Raw genomic sequence first — 12,904 nt, 5'->3', positions numbered from 1 at the left:
GCATGCAGGCCCATGCAGTGCAATAGGTGAAGAGAGATTGTAGGCTGTAGTAAATCTAAGTGTAGACTGGATTCCACTATTCCCAAATTCATCAAACTAACTGCATATCTGTTAAGATATTCCATTGATCGTATTTCATTTATTAATCAAGGATGTAGTGCAATGCTGATCACCTTTCAGAAACCTTTGAAGACAGAATTTATGTCTTAGTCTGCATCTGCTCTTTGCTAGGTATTATCTATACTAAAATATAAAGATAATACAAGAAAATACAGTGTTTCCAAATATTTCAAAACATTATCGATTGTTTTACGGCTGAAAGTTATATGTGAGTATCATTTAATTGTGCCTGTCTGCAACTTGTGTTTTCTTTACAGTAAGTAGCAATCTGTCTTTCCTATGGTAATTATGTAAATTTTTATTTATTTTGATGTTTGGATAGTGGTTATTCTAGAGGGGAAACTTGCTTATGGCTTGCTTGCCTGACTAAATATCTTTGTGGTCAGCAATTTGCAGAGACTCAGGGCACTATTATGTGAATGCGACAAGCTCCACTTGACAAGGCTCCACATATACTTACCAAACAGATGTTATAGTGAGTGCTTGATGTTCAAGAAAGAGATGCAATTGGCTGGCAGTAGCTTCCACCTCCTGACTTTGTTGGAATGTGTTGCATATACTGACCTGTTGACTATGATGCCACTGAGACTGAAAAAATATTTGATTTAAATAAGTTTCTTATGTTGATTCACATGAACAAACTGGGGAGTCTGTGATGTGCATTCCATGGAGGTAACTTGAGAAATTTCCATGATCTTTCGGGAGAGAACTGGTTGCAAATTATAATGATGTGAGCTTGGTGCTGTCATATTTCTTCCCACTCTTCTTTCTATGCATTACATCTCCTCATTTTAAATTCAGTGATATTATAGCCTTTGGGAATTAGGGCAATTAAAAAAAAGTTCATTATGCACTGGGACATTTGCAAAAAGATCCATGTATGTATATTGTTCATTGCCTTGATCAGCCGGTATTCAGAAAAAAGGTCAGTCAAGTTCCACGCTGCTGTAGCTCAACTACCTTCTGCATTTTGTTCATATGGTGAATGTTGTTTTCCATCTGTATGACTGGGATATTGAGAGTTGACAATACCTTCGATCATCTATATAGTAAATAAGACCCTGTCCAGTCCAGATGACCTGACAACCTGAAGAGTTTGCATAATTGCTCCTGCCTCTGTTAGAAACACTGATGTGTTTTGAGGGAAGAAGGTGACCATTCAGCTTAGAGGTCAGGACCTTATCCATATATGGTTGATAAACTATTTTTGACCTGTCACTGACTATATCATCAGCATTAGGCCTCTGTATTTGCATAGTCATAATTATGTTGGTAATGTCATATGTTGCACATTTAGAAAATGGATGGATGTAACACAGAGTGAGTGGTTGGGACAAAGGTATTTCCAAGAGTTGATTTGCTCACTCAACTGCCAAGGAAGATATCCAATTAAGAATTAGTTAATACTCATCAGCTCACTTTTTGTCTTGATAGAGGAATAATAATTGGTCCAAAGAAACTCGTATAAGTTGTCGTGGCATAGAGCTACTTAGTCCTTTCATAATTGGACCCAGCATAATTTATTTTCCATTATTCCAGCATAATTTGTAATATAATAAGAGTGAGTTATGAATTAATATCTCAAAATATTATAAAAGTCCAAAATTATTAATTTTTTATATGTAAATGGATAGGTGTGGGTTGTTGAAAGATGCTTTTAGTAGACTGTGGTGTTATGCTCTATAAAAAAAGTGATAAAACAGCACCAGCTAGGAGTATATATTAAGCTTGTGATTCTAAAGTTGAAATAATCTGCAAGATCTGACAACTGTTTGGGGATAAAGCAATGGGTACCATACAGATAAAGGAGTGGTACAACCACTTCAAAGATGGCTGCTCATCAGTGAAGAGTGAAACACATTCAGATAGGCTCTAAACATCTGTAAACAAGGCTGTTATTGATCATGTAAGGACTTTGCCAATGCAAGATAGACAAATCATGATCAAATAACATGCAGATGAGGTTCTAATTACTATTGGATCCAGTAATTCCATTTAATGGAACATTTGGACCTCGCCAGGGTCTCAGAAAAATTTGTCCCAAAATTGCTTGCAACTGAGCAGAAGCAACTTCATCAGGAGATGGCACAGGACATGGTGGATACTGTGAGCAGTAATCCCAATTATCTAAGCATCATGAACACTGATGATGAGTCCTGGGTTTATGGGTATGACCCAGAAATAAAGTTCCAGTCATCACAATGGAAGCACCCATCATCCCCAGGGCACAAAAAAGTGATGACTGTACCCCAGAAGGTGCTACTGTCAGTAAGGAATATTACCAAAGGTCTTCCATCCCATTCATTAAGCAGTGACATGCAAATGGTCAGACTTGAAGGCAGTGGGCAGTTGGCACCTCCACCATGATAAATCATCTGCTCATTGTTCTCAATTAATTCAGATATTTTGACCAAACACAATGCCACTGTAATTTTTCAGCCTTCCTATTCCCCTAACCTAGCACTGATCACAATAAATTAGTTATGGGACTATATACAAAAAGAGGTAAAAATCAACCAACTGTTATGCCATTCTAATTATGTATTCACAAAGAGAGTCATAAATAAGGAAACCTAAAATGCTTTCCAGACAGCAGTATCTGCAGTAAAGTGGCAGTTGAATTGCAGGAAATGGCAGTGACTGATGCATTTAAAGAGCTTTTCCAGATCATCAAAGCCAAATTTGACTATATCTATCCACAGAAGACCAAAAAATGTCCTGTGAGCATGTCAAAACATGGCCACAGTGTGAAAGAAAAAAACATGGTATACTGATTAATTGAAAAAATTTAAATGCATCATACTGCTATTACACGAACACTACAAAACAGCAATACATCCCAGTACAAGGAAAGTGTCCTACAGCAGATATTTACAAGCAAAAAGGCATTATAGAAAGGGTGTAGAAGAAACCAGAAAGAAAAACAACGGTAACCTCATTGAAAGAGCTCACGTCTCATGCAAGGCAGCCTGGGACCTGATCAATGAACACAGGAAGAAAACCGCCTCCCTCTTAAGCTCTTGTAGTCCAGAAGACTTTAGTAGTTGGTTTATTGACATTGTGGAAAACACTGTAAGTACAATCCCAGACCTCAATATAGAGCTTGCAGCTGCTGTAATAAATGACGAAAGATGTACCATGATGAATTGAAGGGAATTACAAAAAAATGATATAATAAAGATTATAAAACTTTATAAACCTTCTGACGGTCAGGATATATATATACAGCCGGTGCTGTTTTATCACTTTTTTTATAGAGCATAACACCACAGTCTACTAAAAGCATCTTTCAACAACCCACACCTATCCATTTACATATAAAAAACTCCCTGTGAAATTGCTGACACATTAACCATGGTAAATTAATGAATGTTTTACTGATGGTGTACTTCCAGACTTTCTGAAACTTGCACAGACAATACCCCGTTTTCAGAAAGAGTGACAGCAATGGTAACAAGCTTCAGACCAATCTCAAACATTCCAGTCCTTATTAAAGTCATTGAAACTGTAATGAAATACCAAGTATAAAATTACTTTGAAATTAACGCAGATGCACAGCATGATTTCTGGAATGGCAACTCTACGACTACTGCAGCACTAGATCTGGTTACTAGGATAAGTCATTGTTTTGAGAACAAAGAATCTGTAGCACTGGCACTTTGCAATCTTAGTAAGCCATTTGACTGTATTCCTCATAAAGCACTTCTTAACAAACTCAGTAAATATGGAGTTGGAGGCACTGTTCTGGCAACCCTCAGATCTTATTTGGAAAATAGAAGGCAGATTGTATTAGTCCATGGAGTATTATTATGCGACCAGAAGTTGGAATATGGTGTGCCACAGGGATCAGTAATGCCCCCCCCCCCCCCCCCCCACCCAACCCCACTGTTTCTAGTATTCGTATATGATTTAAGCTCTCATGGACATTACTTGCATTCCACAGATGACACAACTCCGTGCTAAAAAGGCATTGATGCCAGCAAGGCTCAAGAAGTAGTAGATGCTTTATTTAATGCTACAAAGGAATGGTTTGCTATAAACAAAATGAAAATAAATGAAGAAAAAACTCAAAAATTGGTGTGTAGCCTAGCGACAAAGGATACCTAAAAGTGCAGAACTGAGAAACTTCTGGGGTTCATGGTGGGTAGTAAATTCACTTGGCAAGGACACACTGCACATATATGTGACAAATTGTCACAAGTCATATACCTCATGTTCGTCCATCCACCCTTGCCTTGAGGCTTTCAGCCTAGCTGACATATATATATTTTAATTTTATTATTTGTAATTGTAACTGCCTGTTTTCACTCGCTTGAAATTTACCTTGTTGATTTTTAAGATTTCTTGTTTGAAGGCCTTCATCTGTGAAAGATTTGGAGTTGAAACTCAAAGTTGTAAAAGTTTGGCTATGTGCCACTTTGGTTGTAAATGTGTTATTAAATTACAATAAATTGCAGTTTTAAGGTGAAACTGACCCCAACCTTATTTGGCCTTTTCTGCAATCCTAATCACCTGTGTTGTCCAGTGGGTTTAGCAGGTGTTTCACTTATGTTAGTGCATGCAAACATTGCAGCATCCAGAAAGATTGACTCGAACTCTGAAGATGGATTTAACATGTGATCTCGATGTTCACACCATGGAAGTTCTTGAGCCTGACACCATATTTCTTCTTCAGGATATCTGTTTCAGCAGGACAGTGCTGCATATGTTAAAGAGCACACAAACCTTCTGCGAAGGATGATGGATATCACTGCTTTGCTAGCCTCCACATTCACCCGACTTGTCAATGAAATGTGTTTAGAATATGGTTGGTTGGCAACTTGCTCTTCACATTCTTCCAGCAAACACTACTGATATTTTGTGGATGCTTTAACATTGCTACTCTATCAAAACATATACAAAATAATAAAGCTGTGCACAACCCCAGTAATGGAGCCAGTAATCCTAAGAAAGAAACTGAAATACTTTCCCTGGTAGCCAACTGAATTGCTCCAAGGTTGAGGAAACAAAATATTGTTTCATACAATTTATACTTTAACATACAGTCCCCACCTTATAAACAACAAAAATCCAAAGATATCATGGTCACTGCCACTGACACATTTATGATTTCTAAATAATATGTTGTTGTTGTTGTGGTCTTCAGTCCTGAGACTGGTTTGATGCAGCTCTCCATGCTACTCTATCCTGTGCAAGCTTCTTCTTCTCCCAGTACCTACTGCAACCTACATCCTTCTGAATCTGCTTAGTGTATTGATCTCTTGGTCTCCCTCTACGATTTTTACCCTCCACACTGCCCTCCAATGCTAAATTTGTGATCCCTTGATGCCTCAAAACATGTCCTACCAACCGATCCCTTCTTCTAGTCAAGTTGTGCCACAAACTTCTCTTCTCCCCAATCCTATTCAATACCTCCTCATTAGTTACGTGATCTACCCACCTTATCTTCAGCATTCTTCTGTAGCACCACATTTCGAAAGCTTCTATTCTCTTCTTGTCCAAACTGGTTATCGTCCATGTTTCACTTCCATACATGGCTACACTCCATACAAATACTTTCAGAAACGACTTCCTGACACTTAAATCTATACTCGATGTTAACAGATTTCTCTTCTTCAGAAACGATTTCCTTGCCATTGCCAGTCTACATTTTATATCCTCTCTACTTCGACCATCATCAGTTATTTTACTCCCTAAATAGCAAAACTCCTTTACTACTTTAAGTGTCTCATTTCCTAATCTAATCCCCTCAGCATCACCCGATTACTTTGACTACATTCCATTATCCTCGTTTTGCTTTTGTTGATGTTCATCTTATATCCTCCTTTCAAGACACTGTCCATTCCGTTCAACTGCTCTTCCAAGTCCTTTGCTGTCTCTGACAGAATTACAATGTCATCGGCGAACCTCAAAGTTTTTACTTCTTCTCCATGAATTTTAATACCTACTCTGAATTTTTCTTTTGTTTCCTTTACTGCTTGCTCAATATACAGATTGAATAACATCGGGGAGAGGCTACAACCCTGTCTCACTCCTTTCCCAACCACTGCTTCCCTTTCATGCCCCTCTACTCTTATAAATGCCATCTGGTTTCTGTACAAATTGTAAATAGCCTTTCGCTCCCTGTATTTTACCCCTGCCACCTTCATAATTTGAAAGAGAGTATTCCAGTTAACGTTGTCAAAAGCTTTCTCTAAGTCTACAAATGCTAGAAACGTAGGTTTGCCTTTTCTTAATCTTTCTTCTAAGATAAGTTGTAAGGTTAGTATTGCCTCACGTGTTCCAACATTTCTACGGAATCCAAACTGATCTTCCCCGAGGTCCACTTCTACCAGATTTTCCATTTGTCTGTAAAGAATTCGCATTAGTATTTTGCAGCTGTGACTTATTAAACTGATAGTTTGGTAATTTTCACATCTGTCAACACCTGCTTTCTTTGGGATTGGAATTATTATATTCTTCTTGAAGTCTGTGGGTATTTCGCCTGTCTCATACATCTTGCTCACCAGATGGTAGAGTTTTGTCATGACTGGCTCTCCCAAGGCCATCAGTAGTTCTAATGGAATGTTGTCTACTCCGGGGGCCTTGTTTCGACTCAGGTCTTTCAGTGCTCTGTCAAACTCTTCACGCAGTATCTTATCTCCCATTTCATCTTCATCTACATCCTCTTCCATTTCCATAATATTGTCCTCAAGTACATCGCCCTTGTATAAACCCTCTATATACTCCTTCCACCTTTCTGCCTTCCCTTCTTTGCTTAGAACTGGGTTGCCATCTGAGCTCTTGATATTCATACAAGTGGTTCTCTTATCTCCAAAGGTCTCTTTAATTTTCCTGTAGGCAGTATCTATCATACCCCTAGTGAGACAAGCCTCTACATCCTTACATTTGTCCTCTAGCCATCCCTGCTTAGCCCTTTTGCACTTCCTGTCGATCTCATTTTTGAGACGTTTGCATTCCTTTTTGCCTGCTTCATTTACTGCATTTTTATATTTTCTCCTTTCATCTATTAAATTCAATATTTCTTCTGTTACCCAAGGATTTCTATTAGCCCTCGCCTTTTTACCTACTTGATCGTCTGCTGCCTTCACTACTTCATCCCTCAGAGCTACCCATTCTTCTTCTACTGTATTTCTTTCCCCCATTCCTGTTAATTGTTCCCTTATGCTCTCCCTGAAACTCTATACAACCTCTGGTTCTTTCAGTTTATCCAGGCCCCATCTCCTTAAATTCCCACCTTTTTGCAGTTTCTTCAGTTTCAATCTGCAGTTCATAACCAATAGATTATGGTCAGAATCCACATCTGCCCCTGGAAATGTCTTACAATTTAAAACTTGGTTCCTAAATCTCTGTCTTACCATTATATAATCTATCTGATACCTTTTAGTATCTCCAGGATTCTTCCAGGTATACAACCTTCTTTCATGATTCTTGAACCAAGTGTTAGCTATGATTAAGTTATGCTCTGTGCAAAATTCAACAAGGCGGCTTCCTCTTTCATTTCTTCCCCCCAATCCATATTCACCTACTATGTTTCCTTCTCTCCCTTTTCCTACTGACGAATTCCAGTCACCCATGACTATTAAATTTTCGTCTCCCTTCACTACCTGAATAATTTCTTTTATCTCGTCATACATTTCATCAATTTCTTCATCATCTGCAGAGCTAGTTGGCATATAAACTTGTTCAATCCCGCGTCCGGCCATCCTGATTTAGGTTTTCCGTGATTTCCCTAAATCGCTCCAAGCAAATGCCGGGATGGTTCCTTTCAAAGGGCACGGCCGACTTCCTTCCCCATCCTTCCCTAATCCGATGAGACCGATGACCTCGTTGTCTGGTCTCCTTCCCCAAAACCAACCAACCAACCATATAAACTTGTACTACTGTAGTAGGCATGGGCTTTGTGTCTATCTTGGCCACAATAATGCGTTCACTATGCTGTTTGTAGTAGCTAACCCGCACTCCTATTTTTTTTATTCATTATTAAACCTACTCCTGCATTACCCCTATTTGATTTTGTATTTATAACCCTTTAATCACCTGACCAAAAGTCTTGTTGCTCCTGCCACTGAACTTCACTAATTCCGACTATATCTAACTTTAACCTATCCATTTCCCTTTTTAAATTTTCTAACCTACCTGCCCGATTAAGGGATCTGACATTCCACGCTCCGATCCGTAGAATGCCAGTTTTCTTTCTCCTGATAACGACGTCCTCTTGAGTAGTCCCTGCCCGGAGATCCGAATGGGGGACTATTTTAGCTCTGGAATATTTTACCCAAGAGGACGCCATCATCATTTAATCATACAGTAAAGCTGCATGTCCTCGGGAAAAATTACGGCTGTAGTTTCCCCTTGCTTTCAGCCATTCGCAGTACCAGCACAGCAAGGCCGTTTTGGTTAATGTTACAAGACCAGATCAATCATCCAGACTGTTGCCCCTGCAACTACTGAAAAGGCTGCTGCCCCTCTTCAGGAACCACATGTTTGTCTGGCCTCTCAACAGATACCCCTCCGTTGTGGTTGCACCTACGGTACGGCCATCTGTATCGCTGAGGCACGCAAGCCTCCCCACCAACGGCAAGGCCCATGGTTCATGGGGGGGTCTAAATAATAGGTACTTTTCATTTCTTTATTAAAATGTCAGTTACATTTGATTTAATTAAACACAGATTTGTTTATAAGATACATTTTATGAGCATTTCTTTTTACTAACATAAATGTAAGTTTTTTCTCCTTTGACTATAATTTTTAAATTTTCTAAGGCTCTAATATTTTCATACATTAATATTGTAATTTAATATCAAGGTAAATTCAGAATCAGGATATTACTTTTTACTAAAACATCAAACTTTAAAAATTGCATCTTTATATTACATGAACAATGAAGTGACCCATACTATTATATTCTTATCTGACATTATTAACTTTGCCAATTAAACAATCTAAATACAGAAGAAGCAAAAATCATCTAATAAGCAACAAAAATTGTTGATTATCTACTCAAAAATATATGACAATGCCAAAACTCCTGAAAAGAGATAATATAAATCAAAAAATATGTGTGTGTAGGGTGCTATACTAATTATTTTTATTGCATACCACATTATAATCTGACTGAAGCAGTTAGATTTCAGCTCATACTAAAACTGTTCAGACATATATTCCCAAGGAAAAAATTTACTCTCTCATTGATTTCAAGGCATCATACAGACACACACAGATTGTAACATGTCACATGTTCATGCCGTACATAATTCTCAAAGACACAGTCAAAGTGCTGTATTTCCAAGCGGTTGTATACTGCTGAGTAGCTAACTTGTGTTATAATGTTAATTTCTATCACATGTATTCTTCTTGATGTTAAAATTATCACAAAGTTTTCATACCTGATATTATCGATTTATAGTGGTTAAATCCTGGAATTTATGTTATTGTTATATTAATAATAATTAAAAAATGAGAAATAATTATAAACGAGGAATACATTTATGAGAGGTGAAGACTGTGGAAGATTGACCTTCCACTTTGCAAATAACAGAATACACAAGTTTGTTTGTTTATTTGTGTGTGTGTTTGTGTGCAAGCCTCTACTATTTAGTGAGTTGTTATCTTCACTCGTAAATTATTTACATTCTACTAGATCTTTCCATTACCATAGAACAGTCTATTCATTATAAAGCAGTGATTTTCATATAACTGTATTTTACATGTATTACGCCTGCTTTCAAACATTAATGTATTACTTACCAGGCTTATAACATCTCAAAATTCCAAATGTGATACACTTTCAAAACTGATGATGTCCTTTATCATTAGTTGCAGATATTTTAGCACGTGAAGAGATAAATTAGAAAGTGTGTGCTATAGTGATGTAAGGTCTGGTACTTATCTGCAGTGATGGCCACTTGAAGTTTATTTATAGGCGCGTTGTTGTTTCGGTCTAGGGATTCCCATGTCCTTATGTGTGTTAATTAAGACATTGTTTTCTGAATATTTCATTTATTATTTCTGCATTTGGTGACATCTTCTAAACTTCACAGACCAGTAATACTTCTTTTTCAAAAGATGACGCATGACAAAATACTTCTTCCTCATTATGACATTGTGTAACAAAAGACCTCAGAAAGATATACTGTGTTCGAAACAGTCAATGTACAACTAACATTTTTGAATGCTGTGAAAAAACTGAGATAACTGTGTAACAATTTCCATCTCATCCACACTTAAATTCCTACAGTTTTGGTGCCAGAATTTTCTATAAAAACAGTCTTCTAGAATTACAGATTATTTTATAAACAAAACAAATTTATAGTGAATATACACTGATCAACCAGAACATTATGACCACTGACTGACTATTGATATAAATGCATCCAGGAAACAGCAGCATCACCTGGCGGGGAATGACTGCTAGTCAAACATATGTATGGTTCATGTAGTATCAGTAAGTGTGCTGTCCCTGTGTAAAGTGGGAAAGGCACGCAATCTATCTGAGTTCAACCAAGGACAAATTTTGATGGCCCAGAGACTTGGCATGGGCATTTCAGATACTCATGACTTTTTGGGTGTTTGAGGAGTGCCATTGTGAGTCTCTTCAACACATGGTGAAACCCTATCCAGACATCACCCCCATTACAGATGTTGAATGTCAAAGGCTCAGCAGACTGCTAAAACAGGATAGGCAGTGAAGTTTGATGAAACTAGCATCAGAGTACAAGTGTGTCTGCACACACAGTGCACCATCCACTTGAAACGATGGGCCTTTGCAGCCAATAACCCATGCATGTGCCAGTGTTAACACGACATTGGCAACTATGACTGAAATGGACACATGACCATTGGCACTGGACACTAGCACAGTAGCAGTGCAATGCATGTTGTGATGAATCCCAATACCTTCTCTGTTATGGTGGTAGGAGGACACAAATCTATTATCTTCCTGGAGGACAGTTCCTTGGCATCTGCTCTATGGGATGGAGACAAGCTGGCAGTGGCTCCATTAAACTCTGGAATACATTCACATAGGCAGCCATGGATACAGTGGAACTCGTGCAAAGCGCCACAATGGCCAAGAAGCACTGTACACTGGTTGCAGACCATGTATATCCCTTCTTGATGGTCATGTTTCCTGAGGGCAGTGGCATTTTTCAACAAGATAATGCACCATGTCACAAGGCCACGAGAGTGATAGAGTGATTCAGGGAACACAGTGGCGACTTCCACTTGACGTGTTGGCTCGCCAACTCACCAGATCTGTACCCAATCGAACACATGTGCGGTGTGATTGAATGTGACATCAGAACTCATTGCCTCCCTCCCCAGAATGTATGGGAATTAGGTAACTTGTGTGTGCAGATATAGTGCCAGCTCCCTCCGGAAAACTACCAAGACATCATTGCTTCCATGCCATAATGCATCGCCACCGTTTTCTGCACCAAAGATGGACATACCGGCTATTAGGTAGGTGATCATAATGTTCTGACTGATCAGTTACTATGTTTTGGAGCAACAATTTAAATGTAGCAAGAGTACAGTTTTATTTTCTTGAATTAAAATTCATTTAAAATGGAAGAATAGAGATGTTCTAAATTTTTACATTCTTTTTTCAAGACTATTACTTTTCATGAATTATTTTTATTGAAGTTTCCTGTTTGACTGCAATCAGCAAAATTAATACAAGACAATGAACAATAAATTGTCATTTTTAGCCTTTCAAATAGAATTTTGTTTGTCTTCACCAATTTTGAACTTCTCAATTGTTATTAATAGAAGTTATAAAAGAAAAGAAAATGGTAATGAACTCAGTTATGACTTATTTCTTTCTGATATTGTGTATTTATTGCAAAAGCTGAAGAATAAGTTTTTGGACCTTAATTACTAAATGTTATATCTATCTATGTAAAAAACATTAAAATTGAATATATTATTCTTGAATTAAACACTGTTGTGGCAACAACGATCTAGTTCTATCAAATGATTAATCAGTAAAAATGTATTGTGAACTACGAATCTGAAACTGTATCAAATAGTTCAAAACAAATCTGGTATCAGTCTCTTTATATTATTAATTTGCCCTTTTTCTTGTTATTTTACAGGCTGGCTACAGAATGACAGAAGGGGTTGGAAATAACAAATATGTTTATTTTGGAGATGGTATAAAGAATAATGAGTGTGGTATAACTATTTTTAAACCTGAAGATGTGGATTATGGATCTTGGGAATGCATGCTCATCATCACATCCAGCCATGATCAAAAACTTATGACATCTTTTGTTACTGTAGAAAAAGAAAATTCGTCATCTCCAAAAGGTATGGTTTCTAAATTTTCTTCATATAGATATGATTTGGACAGTATGAATGCTATTTGTATAGCATTTATTGGTACTTTTTTTTTAAAAAATGTATTTCATTTTAGAGCATTGAAAAGAACAGGGGGAAAAAGGAGTGCTAAATAACACACACACACACACACACACACACACACACACACACAAGATATATATATATAGAGGGAAGCATTCCACGTGGGAAAAATATATCTAAAAACAAAGATGATGAGACTTACCAAACAAAAGCGCTGGCAGGTCGATAGACACACAAACATACACACAAAATTCAAGCTTTCACAACAAACAGTTGCTTCATCAGGAAAGATGGAAGGAGAGGGAAAGACGAAAGGATGCGGGTTTTAAGGGAGAGGGTAAGGAGTCATTCCAATCCCGGGAGCGGAAAGACTTACCTTAGGGGGAAAAAAGGACAGGTATACACTTGCGCGCGCGCA

General features: G+C 37.7%; 1 protein-coding gene across 1 annotated transcript in view; it reads left to right on the top strand.

Annotated features, from left to right (window-relative positions):
• Positions 1-12,904, top strand: part of LOC124607271 — a 234,656-nt gene that overhangs the window by 95,217 nt on the left and 126,535 nt on the right. The window contains exon 4 of the mRNA XM_047139549.1: positions 12,219-12,432. Coding sequence (XP_046995505.1) covers positions 12,219-12,432 — 214 coding nt within the window. The remainder of the gene's footprint in view (positions 1-12,218; positions 12,433-12,904) is intronic.

Source organism: Schistocerca americana, chromosome 3 (assembly GCF_021461395.2).
Source record: "Schistocerca americana isolate TAMUIC-IGC-003095 chromosome 3, iqSchAmer2.1, whole genome shotgun sequence".
Lineage (NCBI taxonomy): Eukaryota > Metazoa > Arthropoda > Insecta > Orthoptera > Acrididae > Schistocerca > Schistocerca americana.
This window is presented reverse-complemented; position numbering and strand designations above follow the sequence as displayed.